General features: G+C 38.7%; 1 protein-coding gene and 1 pseudogene across 1 annotated transcript; one reads left to right on the forward strand and one right to left on the reverse strand.

Moving 5' to 3' along the window:
* The first annotated feature begins 1,035 nt into the window (after window positions 1-1,035).
* LOC131315489 (cellulose synthase A catalytic subunit 8 [UDP-forming]-like) lies at window positions 1,036-11,351 on the forward strand (annotated as a pseudogene).
* A 771-nt stretch (window positions 11,352-12,122) lies between these two features.
* LOC131315491 (serine/threonine-protein kinase BLUS1) lies at window positions 12,123-15,801 on the reverse strand. The gene is made up of 3 exons (XM_058344582.1): window positions 15,294-15,801; window positions 13,483-14,036; window positions 12,123-13,044 (listed from the first exon to the last, which is right to left on the reverse strand). The coding sequence occupies exons 1-3, from the start codon at window positions 15,748-15,750 to the stop codon at window positions 12,496-12,498; spliced, it is 1,560 nt and encodes a 519-aa protein (XP_058200565.1). The 5' UTR covers window positions 15,751-15,801; the 3' UTR covers window positions 12,123-12,495.
* Between the last annotated feature and the right edge of the window lie 812 nt (window positions 15,802-16,613).

The raw sequence follows: 16,613 nt of genomic DNA on the forward strand, positions 1-16,613 counted from the left end.
TACTTGCTCGGCCTTGAAAATTTTTTCCCATCTTAGTCAAGTGGTTGTATATATTTGTACAATAGTGGCTAATCTAAGTGACTTTTTCTTCACATGACGTTTTTTGCTAGATGCACAGAATTAAACGGTTTGGATAATGTTTTGGAGGGGTATGGTGGAGAGAAATTATTGGGTGCCGGGTGGATATCACGTCGCACCCGCTCGGCGTATTCGGACTATACATTTTGGTTTTGGACGGCTCGAACTTGGAAAGAAAAAAAGGAGAGAGAAATAGAAGAGACAGTGGTAGGGGGGGGGGGGGGGGGGGTGCTTCAATCTAGGCTGTCGAACATACTTTTGGACAGCCCAGATGGGCTGCTCAGGCACCACGTGGGCACGGCCACATGGTACTCACCTGGTACCCAAAACTTTCCCGTGGTGGATATATAGTACCGCGTGGAGGTGAGTTGACCCCAATATATATAGAGTTAGGTTCCGGTGAGAGATCTCTCATTTTATTAAAATACGGGACTCCCCTTTCCGATTGAATTTCGATGATCCGAGCCGCTCAAAGTGATTAGAACATGATTTTAAGGGTACTCGTGAGAAATCAGCAAAAAAAATGACCGGGAAGGGCTTCATCCGAGCAGTTTTCATTGAACGGTTCAAAAAAACTGCTCGGATGACGCCCTTCCCGGTCATTTTTTTTGCTGATTTCTCATGGGGATCCGTAAAATTACGTTTTGCACACATTGAACGGTTCGAATTTTTAAAATTTGATTGGAAAATGAAAGTCCCTCATTTTAACAAAATGAGGGATCCCTCACTTGAAAATTCCTATATATATATATATGTGTGAGAAATTTTATTTACGGAGGTGTTGTAAACAAGTGTTTACAGTACTCAATCATGACCATTCAAAAAAATACGGTCGGGATGCTAATGAAACTTTTCCTGGGAAGAGTGAAACTTTTCTTGTGAAAGTTTCATTAAAATCTGGACCGTCCAGAATACTTTTGAATGGCTGTGATTGGTTGGTGCTGAAAGTATATCTCTATATATATACCCAAACACATGCTAATGGATAGACATTCAAAGTGTGGAGAAAAGGGAGAGAAAAGAGAAGCAATAATTAATGGACAACACTAACCTTCCTCTACACCTCTCCCATGTTCAGAAATCATCTTCCATTATCAACCGATCACACACTCTCCTCCACTCCACAGCACTAATAGCCCTGATTTACTACAGAATTGCTTCTTTCTTCCAAACAACCAAACCTAGTGACCTTCCGACTACCTTTTCATGCTTTTTAGTCTTCACCGGTGAACTCATACTCTCTTTCATATGGTTCTTGGGCCAAGCTTATCGGTTCCGGCCTGTTACCCGGACCGTCTTTCTGGAAAGGTTGCCGGAAAATGTAGAACTACCGGCCGTTGACGTGTTCATATGCACTGCGGATCCGAGTAAAGAGCCTACTTTGGAGGTGACGACGTTGATTAGAATGTTGTGTATATATGTCCATAAACCCATAACGAATATGCCATGAAAAAGATGGTTATTTTCTACTATTATAACTGTGTTAATCTGATTATTCTAACGATACTAACTTTTGCTGATTAAAAAAAAAGGTGATGAACACAGTTATATCGGCAATCGCTCTAGACTACCCGCCGGATAAGCTCCACGTGTACCTTTCAGATGATGGTGGTTGTTCTGTGACTTTGGAAGCCATGAAGGAGGCTTGGAGATTTGCTAAGGGCTATTGGCATGGGTGCCCTTTTGTAGGGCATATGGCATTAAAACCAGATGCCCCGAGGCTTATTTTTTTGGAGAAGCGGGTAATACTGAGAGTTCTCCGGGTGGTGAATTCATGGCCGATAGGGAGAAAGTTAAGGTTAGTTCACTGTTTCCCCTTGTACCCTTAAATTCCAAAATTTTCTTAAATACCACATTATTTGAGAGGACTGATATTGAACGAATAAATAATTCCATCAAATATTCTATCGATCGAACAACTAGTGATGATAAAGCTCAAGATCATTATATGATGCATGCTTAATCCGGTTACGTAACTCCCTTGTATCAAGAATTCAGTTCGATGCTCATATCTGCAAGGATGGAATCAAGGGGGCCTCGTGATGGCAGCCGTCACGACAAAAATTTTAAAAAATGCAATTATTATATATAAAAAAAAAATATCTCCAACTCATATAGTTTGGCCACCGCTAGATTTTTGTTCTTATTTTTTGTTATATACTCGTTCTAAACTCTATTTTAAAAAAAAAGGAAATCTAAAAAAGTATTTCAAAACTAAATTCAATAGACTAAAGTAAAATATTATAAAGGATGATGTGTAATTAAGGAAAAAAAACTCCACACTTTAACTTCAAAGCAACTTAACCTAGAAAACTAAATAAGTTAACCTAAATACTCTGTAGTAGTGGATTTCTTTTTATTTTTGACTCTCAGTACCAAATTTCCGATGGTAGCACTGTGTGGATTTCTCGTTTAGAGCAGTGGTGGACTTCCGAAACATTCAAAAATCATTTATCGTTTGGCGTTTTGTGTGAATTTCTCAAACTTTATTGAGAAAAGGTTAGTCTTCTTCAATTTGTCCATATTTAATTGATGTTAGAGAAATTATTGAATGTTTTGAATCCCTTGTTGAGTTTGTCTTAGCAATAGATGGTATTTGCACTATATTGAAAAAATATAACATCATTTACTATAGTTTTTTTTTTTTTTAACTCCATGTGCAAATGAAAAACACCATTTACTACAGTTTTTGTTATGTTATTTTAATTTTTTCTAGTATTGATGATTATTACTATTGTAATGCAATTTTTTTTCCGCATACATTTCGCCATTGTTAGGGTAACATCCTGGTTCTGTCGACCCTGCATATCTGGTCAAACAAACATGCTGTAAGCATTTACAAAGCAGTTTGTATCGAGAATTCGGTATAGAAAATCACGAAACTGGGAAACAGAAAGAAAAATGAAACCAATTACAAAGAACACAAGAGAAAAAAAAAATAGCTCGGCTTGAAAATCTACTAGCATAGATCTGCAACACACACACACACAAAGAGAAAATAGAAATAGCGGGTAATATTGTTCGAAATTCAACACTTACCTTAATAAACTTTTTTTTTTTCCCGCTCTCAATGTATTTTAATTTCCATTTCTATAAAGGATTTTATTATTTTGGCTCCTTAATTTAAGAACTTTATAGGTTGAATTTGGACCCGACTTCTCTGTAGTTGGGACTGCAGAGGCCTATGCCATTTCATCGTAGCCATTCATCTTTGCATTTAACAGTCCAGATTTTAAAAAAACTTGAAAGAGTTAATCTGGACCATTAAAAACACTTTTGGACGGTTAGAAACTTAGAATCATGCGGACGGTACTCTGTAGTCCAACAACAGACTACTGAGAAGAAGCCAAATTCTTGAATTTAGCCCTTCAAATGTAAAGGATCGTGTACGATGAAGTTCTTGATTATGATGCAGGAAAAATACGAGAACTTCAAGAGTCGTGTGATGAGGATTAGGCAAAATTCAACCATCATTGTCAATCGAGATCATGCTGCAGTTGTCAAGGTGATATTTTATACTCGGGCAAGTTGAGTAGGAGGACATATTATAAGAGTTTTTGATATAATATGGACATAAATATTTTTCCATAAAGGCTAAAGGACATTCTGTTTAGGATTTACAAAAAACCCCTTTCCAAGGTTGACTATCATTAACCGATATTGACCAAGGTTGACCGGCATTGAAAGTACATAAAACCCTAAGGTACCTTATATATGAAAGTGCCTAAAACCCTAGGGTACCCTCTGAGAATGCCTAAACCGCTAAAACTCTATAATATAAAAGTGCATTCTAAAACCCTATGAAAGTACTTAAAACCCTAGGGTACCCTATGAAAGTGCAACAAGATCGAAAAACTCGAAAAATACATATTTTGTGTTAGCCAAACAAGCCCCTTATCTCATTTAAGACAATTTAACTGAAAAAGGCATTTTTTGTGTTAGCCAAACAAAACCCTTGTCTCATTAAAGGCAATTTTGTCTTTTTACGGATTTTAGACTCTAAAATAATTTTATTACTGTAATAGATCCTATACATCACAGAAACTTAGGCTAGACTAAAGCTCCTATAAAGTTGTTTCATTTGGACTTTAGACTAATATGCTGTTTATACTTTTGGAAAAAATTTCGAGTAGATTTTCCTTAATGACTGATACCAACTTGAGGTATTTATTTATTTTTTAATTGGTACGTATATTATTGATTACTGTAAAGATTGAAAGTCTAACAAAGCATCCCGACAAGCCCAGTTCGGAAAATTCTCCTCCCAGGTTGTGGAGATACCTACTTGAGGTATGAGAAGTAACTATAAACCTCAATTAAAAATTGTTCACTGAACATGGAATGGAATCGAGCGAAAGTGACTTATGTTGACAAATTCATCATTTTTTTTATAGCAAAATGAATAATAAAAAGCTCTCAATAAACACGGGATGCAATCAGCTAGAAGTGGCTTGTCCGCCATCCCTATATAGGGACTGCACCGTGCGATTGACCGATTATCAACCGGGTTTATTTTAATGATCAAAACCGTACATGTAGTAGAGCTCGTCAACAACATTAACTACGTCAAAAATCATGTTAATCACACACTAATCGGAGTGTATTTTTCTTTCTGAAAATAAATCCAACTGCACAGTGTAGGAAACGTGAAGTGTTTTTTTGGCAGGTGATAAATGATGCATCCATTGATGAAGCAAGTCAAGAAGACAAGGCAGAAGAGATGCCTCTCCTGGTTTATGTCTCGCGCGAGAAAAGGCCTTCTCTTCCCCATCATTTCAAGGCTGGAGCTCTTAATGTCCTTGTACTCTCTCTCTCTCTCTCTCTCTCTCTCTCAACATCCCACCATATCACCTCTACCAAAAAGTGTCTGTAGCAATGTTCCCATGCATTTTCAGCAGCAAGTTGTACAAAAGTCTCTTCCCGGAAAGACACTAAAAATGCATGGAACAGACTATCGAGGTACAAATGGTTTTTCGGAACAGAATATTTAACCTCATTTAATATCTCCATCCAACTAAGACACCTTAATTTAATGTGGATGGTAAGATTGGTCGATGCGTGCATAAGCTGGCCCGAACATTTGAGTTGTAAAAAAACCAAAAAAACTAGACATGCACTTTGATCCTTTAATTTTTCGTGATATGTGGGAAACAAATTAAAGTAGCAACATTCGTTCTTTTTTTTTTTTTTTTTTGGTTGTTGCCATATTTTATAGTTAGCGAGGGTTAATAGGAAGTTAGTCAATAAGAGGGCTCAAAGGCTATCCATAGCTTTGATCCTATGTGAGTTCTTGTGGTAAACAAAGTAGCAACATTAGCTAGAAGGAAAACGTTTTGGCGATTGAAGTTAACCTTTCAATCAAGATCTTAATCGCACAATTGACTATGAAAATAGATACTCTCACCCAGCTTTTGGACTTGAGGAATCAAGATCTTCTCGTGTGAAGATTCTTTATGGTTATATATGCGATTCTCATGTAATGTGAAGTGTGTGCCACCTATCATGATTTTATTGGACGATCTGAGCCGTTAGTTTGTAGAAAACGGTATCATTATTAATAATCCAGAGTGATTCAAACATCGGTCAAAAGGCTTAGTAGAACTATACTAGAGAGAAGATAAATGAACGGTCATGCGATGTGATTAATATGCTTCGTTCAAATGGATATTGATGTATGTCAACGAGGGGATTAGAAAATCCTATAGTTCAAGGCCCTGCAAGGCACCTTGTAGGGCGCACACGAGTCATCGATCTTGACAATGAATAGTTGAGATATGATTTTTAATTATGATTGATAAGAATCATTTATTACATATCGGTCATAGTTGATTTTTAATGTGGACCGTTGATTGATGAAATTGACGACTGTATGCCGCCCTACATGTGCACTACACGGGGTGCACTACAGCACCCCCAGATCCCAACAAGGGGAGGGCTTTACCCTTGATGGGGAAAATAGGGTCCGATCTCTTCTGTCCCAAAAATCCTGTGCCTCTGTGTCGAGGGATTTTCTAGCTATTGGATTGTGTAATTTTTTAATTTTTTTTTTAAAATTCGACAACCGGAAAATCACGCGACATAGAGACACATAAATTTTCGACATAGAGAATCCTGCCTCGGCGGAAACCCCCTAGGGGCTCTCTCCTCTCCCTTGCTCTCTTCTTCTCTTTTACCCACACAATACACCAACTCCCATACACACGTACATATGCAGGCTTCTGAAACAGATTACAACCACACAAATAAGAGGAAAACTTACTTACGGAGTCTCCGTAAAAATAAAACTTACGGCACTCAATCTTGCTCATTCAAAAGTATTTTAGACTGTCTTGATTAAAAACAAATTATTATCGATCAAAATTTAAAAACAGATCTCAACCATTAATAATCGAAACAGACAAATGTAATTGCGCGACTCCGTGTATAAGCCAATCTCCACAAATAAACCAACTAGTAAAACACCTCACATGCTTTCTGCCAATCTCCCACAATAAATCCACCCAACCAACCAGGTCCTATTGGACCCATTTCTTTTATTACTGACTTGGTCCACTGACTTGGTCCACTCTCAATTCAATTCCCTTCTGTCTCTCCGTCTCTCGCAAGCACACGCAATTGGCCCACACCAGTAATCAAGATTATTTAATAAACTGACGCTAGCTCAATTGGTTCAGAACTCTTGAATTTTATTAGGATGTTAGGAGTTCGATTCTTTTCACCGACGTATGAGTGTTTTTTCCTTTGTATTTGTTGAGGTTATTTCATCCCTTAATGGGGTTTGCAGTTGAATTGAGAGCATAGAAATTGTGATACTTTTGATGGACTTATCTATCTATCATTTTGATTCAGGATGTAGTACTTTGTACTTCATACATACATGATACATACATGATGTAAAGATCTCTCCTATCGATTGGAAATAAAAAATAAAAAATTTCACAGCAGAAATGCCTCACAGAAACGGTTAATTAATTGTTTGCAGCTTCGAGTATCGGCGATGATAAGCAATTCTCCTTACATACTGGTGTTGGACTGCGACATGTATTGCAATGACCCAACATCCGCCCGTCAAGCAATGTGTTTCCACCTCGATCCGAAGATCTCCCCTTCTCTGGGTTTCGTTCAGTTCCCTCAGAAATTCCATAACATCAGCAAGACTGATGTCTATGACAGCCAGTTCAGATACGGTGTTAAGGTATGCCCTCAGCGACTTAAACTTTGGCATGGACGTAGTATGCATGAAACTTTACAATATCAATGGTTCGGATCTAATTTTTAGTATAGGGGATGAATTTGTTAGATTTAAGGAAGAAGAAGAACCAAAGGAGTGGATGAGGGCATATTGGTCTTTTAATGTTGTGTCCGTTAATATGGACGAAAAACATAACGGCATGAGCAAGAATTCGTACATTTTCAAAATCACAGAGGATTATGTACACACTTTTAAACTAAAGAGATGTATCCGCACATGAGTCAAACCACAGGGGTCAAAAGTAGACTTTACCCTTTTATCGAACATTACTATAATGAGGTAAATGATTTGGATAAATAGTTTTTGCGCGCAAACTGTGTCCGTAATGATGTCTCAGTGGCTATTTTGGAGTTGTAATTTTGGTTTGAAATTGTAGGACCACAAAATGTTGGAACTTGAATGTAAAATCAATCGGTTAAACGTGGAATAGCATCTAGGCCATATTAATCAAGTTTGAGTGGCTTACAGAAGCATGTGGACGTAATAGAGATATATGAGACAAGAATTAATGGAGTGCTTCACTGAGGCTGGACTCATGATCACCCAAAACCAAGCTCCGATACCTTTCAGGATTGTCCGACCTAAAGCACAAAATGTAGTGGCAAGAAGCAGTGGCCTTTGTTTAGGGCTCTTAGGATAATGGTTGATTCTTAGTCTTCTCAGGAGCGGAGTTTCTTTTAAGTGCCTCTAGGCTTTGGTTGGGTCTTGGGTGTGGTGTTTCTTTTTTGGGTTTTTAGCTTGGTTTGCTTCTCACCATCCAAGGGCAGTTATTTTCCCTTTTGGTTCCTAGCGGCGTTTGGTTGTCGGAGTATGGGGGTGCCTTCTTTTATAGGTTCGCTATTACTCTGTTTTCATGCTTCGTGTTTTTGATCCTTTTAATTTGTTTTCAAAGATTAATAAAAAATATTTTGCGGTTAAAAAAAGAAGAAGCAGTACACAATGTGTGGAACGAACTCGTTATAAAACAGTCAATCAAGCTGCTGATGGACCTCGATCACACTCTCTCCACCAATGAGATTGAGGGCATTGTTGGCTCTCTTTTAACAAATAGGACACCCCCTAGATTATGTCAACGAAATCAAGTTCAAGGTTATATTAGCTAAGTTTGGGTGACTTAGAGAAGTGACGTGAACAAGTCTTATGACAAAAGGCACTTCATTACGAAAATTCCAATAAAAATCTTATCGCGATATAGAATTACGGTTGGTGATTATGAGAAGATGATGGAACTGGTCCTCTACTTTCACCTGAATTTTATTCTCTGTCTAATCCACTACATTTTCAGGTAGTATGGCAAGGAATGGATGGGCTTCAGGGACCATGTTTGTCTGGTTCCGGCTTTTACATAAAGAGAGAGGCACTGTATGCAAATCCCATAAAAGGTTAGGTTGATCTTATAATCTTATCATGGACTTTTTTTTGTATCCTCAAATCTTTTTTTTATTTGTTGGATAGCTTGATATGCATTGTTAGGCTCGTTTTCTCTCAAAGTAAGCTTTTGGAACAATGGACTACTTAACATAGTCTTGGGTTCAAGTCTCTCCGTTTTTGCTTTTGTTCTCCGATTGTATTATGTTTCTCCCCATTTGTATTCTATTTCACTCTATCCGTCTGTATTTTGCATCTCCACTTGTAAGATGGAGTTGCATGTGAGGGAAGGTTTAGAATAGCTTGGTAACTTAAGAGTATCACCATCGGTTGGATACTTATTGTTGGTTCCTTGTTTGGCAATCATTATCAATTATAGGGATATTGTGCAGAGTTATATCGTGAGCCGGTTAGACGTACCATTGCCCGTTTATTGCACGTTGGAGTATAGTTGTTCTTTTTGTCACTGGACAGAGAGAAAAGATTGCAGTTGAGCCATTGCAAGTTGCACAACAATTCCATATTACGGCTTGATGCTAAGTCTACCCAGTTTCTGTGGCTGTTTGAATTGAATTATTACTTTCTCAGCAATATACGTTGCTGTTTGAATCACTAATTACGTTCTCATGAATTCCCAGATGTTGACGTCATGGAACTTAAACAGTATTTTGGCCCATCCAATGAGTTCATCAAATCCTTTGGCCGGCATTACAAGCCTAAAGATCACCAGCACTCCTCAAGTGTAACATTGATGAAAGAAACCCAATATTTAGCATCTTGTGCTTATGAAAACGAAACCAAATGGGGCAAAGAGGCAAGTCCTAAGCAAATCCTGCCCAGCATTCCCTAATTGCTTATGGGCGGCTGAGTGCTATTTTTTGGACTGAATTTCTGCCTAAACCGACTAAGGTTGCAGCCAGACCATTCACCAAAAAGGGCCTCATGTTCTCGCCCTCCAATTCGATTAGAACATCAGTCACTTTGGACTTAAAATGCGGTGCAATGTTAATGTTCAAATTTCATATCAGTTGCAGGTTGGTTTCTTGTATCTTTCTGTGGCGGAAGATTATTTTACAGGCCTCGTCAACATGCACTGCAAAGGATGGAAATCGGTTTATTGTGATCCGGTGAGGCCTGCATTTTTGGGTGCCGGCACCACAAACCTGAATGATGTGTTGGTTCAGTCCACAAGATGGAGTTCTGGTTTGGTAGAAGTTGGTCTCTCAAGGTTTTGTCCTCTTATATATGGGCCAAAGAAAATGTCTGCTCTTCAAACCATGTGCTATGGAGAACTCGCATTTTTCTCTTTCTATTTTTTGCCACTTTGATGCTTTGCAACCATCCCTCAGCTGTGTCTACTGAATGGCACTGCCGTATATCCTGAGGTATGTAGTAACCCAAGAAATTTCTCTTTTCACAAATTTGGTTTCATTAATCCTATTCTTCACCATGTTTAAAAATTCTAGCGAATTCCTCATTGCATTAGAAAATATACGCAGTGCTCCTTTTGTTTAGATGGAAAACGTTATCCTTAGCTATTATTATCCACGTAAATGGTACACAGGATGTTTTCTGCAAAAGAAAGCTTTTCTGTGTTGGTTGTGACCCTGAAAATGATAATGCTAAATGTTACGGTAGTGGCATTGGGCCAGCCGCGTACTGGGGTGATGTCACGGTGGTGTTAGTGAACTTCTCGATTAGTCTAGAAAACATTTTCCAACTTTAAAGTTGGAAAAAACCCTTTCCAACTTCAAAGCCTGAAAACTTACAGTGCCAAATTCATCTCGCTTTCCTCTTTTAAAAAGTGGGAAATGGTTTTTTGCATAATCGAGAAATTTTTCCTTGACCTATTTTTCGTGGATCTGAATATTAGAAAATGTGGAAGTGTTGCCCATAAAACGTTTTCTGCTGAAACAAACAGAGCGTAAAACCCAGACTTACTTGTATCATTTTACATAATATTCCTCCAAATATTCGTCTTGCTTGATTTGCAGGCTTCAAACTGGTTTTTCATGGTATTTTCATTCGTTTTCCTGTCATCCCTATCCAAACACATACAAGAGGTCCTCTCAACTGGAGGCTCAATGAGGTCATGGATAAATGAACAGAGAATTTGGATGATCAAATCAGTTACATGCCATTTGTATGGAAGTTTGGACGCGATTATGAAGAGACTTGGTATGAGAGAAGCCAAGTTTATGACCACCAATAAAGTCATCGACGACGAGCAAACCAGATTATACCAAATGGGTAAAATCGATTTCCAGACATCAATCATGTTACTTGCTCCATTGGTAACATTAACCATTATAAATGTTGTATCATTTGTGGGAGGAGTCACAAGAGCAATGGTCACAGGAAAGTTCAGCGATATGTTCATACAAGTTTTTCTTTCGCTTTTCATCGTAACGATGGGTTACCCTGTTATTGAAGGCATGATATTGAGGAAGGACAAGGGGCGGATTCCGCCATCTGTCACAATCTTATCTGTTTTGGTTTCTACGATTTTCTTGTCTTTGGGATCTCTTGTTCTCAGTGTATTATTGAAATGAAGATTGTCACCGTATGAATGTTCATTGTGTTTTCAATGGTAATGTGGTGTAATACATTGATCCATGGGGTCTGGTTAATTTTATTGGTCATATAGAAGGTATGTACCGTGTCGAGTAACAGCTAGTAATCTAGCAATTTTGTTCAGATTTTCCCTTTCACTCTCTTTGAGTGTATGCGTGCACGAAGTTGCTACGTTAATAGTCAGTGGCAGACAGGAAGGGTTGCAGTCCGTGTGGCCAGAAGGTGGCCTGTGCACCCCAAATTTTAAGACTTTTTCGTCTTATTTTCCACCTTCACAATTTTCCTTTTACCCTCTTTTAATTCAACTTTTTGTGCCGTTTTCCCTCCAAACTCTATCTAATTTTGCATTTGTGATTCTCTTTTGTGAAATTCTCGGATCCGTCCTGCTAACAGTACTTAACTCATTACCCACACAGGTTATTTGTCAACCATGGAGTGAGTTTACAAATTATCCATCTTTCCAAGGATGCTGCTGAGATGATCTCAGGTTCATGATCTAAATGCAGAAAGATTTGGTGATTTCAGCAATGTCAAGGTTTCTTTTCCTGGTTCTTCTCACTAGCTTCTGTGGTATCTTGATTTCTCATTAGCAGCATTGAGCAGCTCCATAACAACATTGCTTCTATTTATATATTTTTACAACTTTCTGGGATACTGCATTTCTTCCTCTTAGAGTCTCAATTTGGATCACAAGCGGATGCAAGTCCTCGCACTTTGCTTCGATTCCCATCAAATCATCCGTACCCACTTGTCCCCGTACTGTTGTTTTAACGCGTTTTTGTCCATTAGATAGTTAGGAATCTCGATGAGAAATATCGCATGATCTAGATACCGGTACAACAAAAAAAAATGAGTACAAGAACTTGCTTGGATATGATTACAATTTATAATAGTACACCACTTTTTAAGAGACCATGATTATATTCTTACCATATCTGTTTGACCAAAGCATACACATTACTGTACTTAGGATAATGGCATTAAAGTTTGAACTTATTGAACTCGACCCAGTGATGTTGCCAAGCGGTTCCTGCCGAGCGCATCCGGACCGTCTATCTTAGCAATCAATAGTCCGGATAGAAAACAAACTCTTCCCACTCTTCTGGGGAAGAGTTAGTTTTTTAATCTGGACCGTTGAAAACAGTTTTGCACGGTCCAGATGTGCCTTGGATCTGCTCGGTAGGGTGCTCGGCAGCGTTCCCGGATCTGAACCGAACCTCCCTCTACTCAGAGGGACTGCTAAGTTGCAACTTGAGGAACTCCAACTCCATCTCCAATTCAAACCTTTTCTTCTTCTCTCTCTCCAACTCCCCCTTCAAATTCTCAATCACTTGCGCCAACTGCTCTTCTCTGTTCAAATCCACACTCTCTCCCCCACCTAAAAACACTATCATATTCCTCACACTCTGCCTCTGAGCATCCAAGCTCTTCTTCAGAAACAACAGGCTCCCCACCACCTCTGCCCTTCCTACACTCCCACCACCCAACTCCGCCTCACCACCGCCGCCGTTATCGCCCGTTTCGGAACAAACCTTCATTTGGTCACCAAGTCGAGCGTCGACAACTTTTCCCGGTGAACTCGAATCCGATGCCTCCGAATCCCCTCCCCTGTTTTGAATGACCGTCTCGCCTCCGAACCGGACTTGTTTCACGATGTCGGGATCTTCATCCTTGTTCGTTGGAAAAACTGGGTCTAGTTCAAAACCATCTTCATTGAAGTTCCACCCACTAATTCTTCTCTGTTTCATAAATGAAAACCCTTCATCATCTCCCTGTTAGTGATTGCAACACTATTAGTGAAAGGTGGTGGAAATTATGTTCAAGAAACCAATTATCAATTGAGCAACGGTCTTGCAGGAATCATGAAAGCAATTAACATAAAATTTTGAAATAATTAGGCTCTGTTTGGTTAAGTTGCCAATTTTTTGTTTTTCGTTTATAAAAAAAATGAAATGAGTTATTTATTTATTAAAAAATAAAAACAAAAAACATGCTCGGTGACCATAAAAGTTTTTGTTTAATAATTTTTGGGCTGCCAAAAGTGTTTTCAAAACAAATGAAGCATAATTTTTGTATTTCTAGGATTTCCGTAGATCAGTGGAATTGATTATATATTTGTAAACAAAAATAGTAAAACAAGCTTGTTTCAAAAAATATCGAAAACAAAAATTGAAAATAATTTTTTTTTCAAAGGGAGCCTTGTCAAGTACCTCATCATCATCATCAGTACTTCTATTCATTGAGGCTAGTCTCAGAAGCTTTGATCCTCTGAACCTCTGTTCAACACTAGACAATCCTTGCAACACATTCTTCACAAGAAAATCTGTCCCTTTGCAATTCTTGAAAAACGAATGCTTCAGTAACTTCTCGGCGCACGGCCTTTTCGATGGGTCTTGATCCAAACACAACCCCACCATGTCCCTGAAAGCCTTTGAAAACTTCTTGCTGCTGCTGCTCTTGGTTTTCTCGTAGTCGGAGAATCGAAAGCGCTTCGTGATTTTCATGAGTAGGGTTTTGGAAGGAGTCAGGTGGGAGAGAGGAGGCCGCCCGTGGGCTAGTTCTAGTGCGGTGATGCCGAAAGACCAGATATCCGCCTTCAAACTGTATCCGTTGTGCGAGTGGATCACCTCCGGCGCCATCCAGTAGGGCGTTCCAGCAAGATCGGTGAGCATTGGTCGCCTTGCTGATGAACCATGGCCGGAGTTGGGCTCGTAGATCGAGGCCGACACTCCAAAGTCTGCGAGCTTTACGGATCCATTCGAGTCTGTCAAGAAAACAGAAGAAAATACGACATCATTCATTATACCCAAGAGAACTGCAGACTACAGAGAGACCTCTACTGTTTCATCGTAGCCATTCATCTTTGACTCTTCTTCGAAGATTTTTTTTAAAATTCGAACCGTTAAAAAACATTTTTGAATGACTAAGAACACAGATGAAAGTCCAACAATAGACCGGAGAGAAGCCAGATTCATAGCAGAAACTAAACTAATGGGACGGTAACTTTCTTGATAAATTATTTGCAATCGAAAGGGATCTTGGAAGGGTATCCATCAGGACAATCAGACGACTTCTAAAAAATTAAGAACATTATTTTCCTTCTCAAAATCTTTAGCTACAATCTTTGCGGTTTCAATTTGAAATGGAAGAATCATAAATACGTGATACTCCATCATTCAATTACTACAAAGAAGAAAATAAACAAAACATTTAGATGCCGAAGAAGCTAGCCCTCTTTGAAAACCCAGTTTCTGAACCAAGAGTACAGCGTTGTGGCCTTAAAGTATGATCTTGTGACCATACGATCAAAGTTCGCGGCACATAGTTAAAGTTTGTGGCCATGACGTTGAAGTTCACGGCCAAAAGAATAAAGTTTGGGGCCATGACGTTGAAGTTTACAGCCACTAGGTCAAAAGTTTGCATCCATGACATTGAAATTTGCGGTCACAAGAATACAAGATTAAAGTTTGCGGTCACATTGTTGAAGTTTGCTGCCACAAGATAGAACCTTTGTAATCGGCCCATGGCTCAATTTGATCTGAAATAAGTTTCATAATGAGCTAAAAAATTTGATCCTCATGGCTCAATTTACAGAACTCAACGAGTAAATTATTCATGCAAAAATCTATATCTATCGAATGTCAAAAACTCAAGTTATCGAAGAACATTATTGTCTGAAAAAAAAAAAACCGAAAACTTGTTTTTGAAAATGCACTTCAAAGTAAATTTGATTTGATTGTGTGGTCACTGTAATCCTGACGGACTTGATTTTATCCAAGATATTTCTAATCGTCAAGCTCTATAACTGAACGGTTAAGATCAAATTCATATTGACAATTTATGGTTTAGATCTGTTGAATCTTTTAACGACAAAAGTATATTATTACCGGTAAAAATTTCAAAATGAATTTGGACCACTGAAAACGCTAACCGACGGTTGTGATCACTTGAACTGCATACAAGCCATATTACCAATTGGTGTTTAAAAAAAAACATGTTTTCAATAGCATAATTGCATTACCTATCAAAATATTTCCAGCCTTAATATCTCTATGAAGATGCCCTTGCCCATGCAGATAACACAAGGCATGCAAAACCTCCTTCAGAACCGCAGCAATGCACTGCTCCGACAACCCATTCGGGTACAAAGAACCCATAATCGACTGAAGAGACCCGCCCGACATGAACGGCATCACGACCCAAAGCCGGCTCTCCGCCATAAACGAACAATGAGCCTTCAGAATATTCGGGTGCGACAGAAGTGACATCGTTTTGGCCTCCCGACGAACAGTGTCGAAGTCGGTTCGCGACTTGTTGAAGTCGATCGCTTTGATGGCGACCAAGGCGGAGTCCATCGGGTCGCAGATTGCTTTGTAGACTATGGCGCTCACTCCCCGGCCGATTTCGTCGAGGATTCGGTAAGAGTGTGGGTCGAGTGGGTAGTTGGTTCTTTTGGGTTCTTGTCCTGGTTGAGCCATGAAGGGGAAACTGTTGGTTTTGGGGGACTATTTGTTGAGTTTTGAAATAGGTTTTTGGGGGAGTGATGAGAATTGTGAGTTTTTTATCCTAATATAGTTGGAAATATTCAAGATAAAATCAGCTCCAAGATAAAGCCCTTGGATATTTTAAAAAATAATTGGGTAAAAGATTTTTTATTTTTTTTGGATTTTTTGATTTCTTTGGTCGAAACAAATTAATAATCTACAAAAATTTAGTGTAAAACTAACAAACGCGATTTTTTTTTTGAATAAGGACAAACGCCCAAAAAAGCCACTAAAGCTAAGAAGAACAAGGCCTTAGTTTTTTTTTTTTAATTTTATAAAACTCTTTGCTATTTGGATTCATGTCATAGAGATCTGACGGTTTTTTACATGCTGGTTGTCAGCTACCTAACGCACAATCCTCCTCTTTTATCCGGGCTTGGGACCGGCTAGGGAATAAAGATAAGGCTCTAAGCACAAACTAGGCGGAGTTAAGGCTCGGTTTGGTTTAGTTTGGTTTGTATAAAACTCTTTGCTGACCGAAGTAAATTTCATCTGTTTTACTTCACTTTTTCTAAACGAATTAATTTTTTTTTTCTATATATGTCTAATTAAAAGAGAAAGGTAAAGTTAAAGCGGGGTTCTTGTGAAATTGAAAGAGAAAGGTAAAGTTACAGCGGTGATCTGTAGATATTTTCTGGTCTGTGAATGAGCTGATGCATGTGAATTTCAACTGTTTTGTGTTTGAGAGAGAGAGGATTTTTTTTTTTAATAAGTGTATAACCGCACCTGATTTACACACTCAATCATGTGGATGCCGCTAAACATGTGAGTGTGTGTGTGATTGAGTGTGGTTCTAG

The sequence above is a fragment of the Rhododendron vialii genome, chromosome 2a (assembly GCF_030253575.1).
Source record: "Rhododendron vialii isolate Sample 1 chromosome 2a, ASM3025357v1".
In the NCBI taxonomy this organism is placed as follows: Eukaryota; Viridiplantae; Streptophyta; class Magnoliopsida; order Ericales; family Ericaceae; genus Rhododendron; species Rhododendron vialii.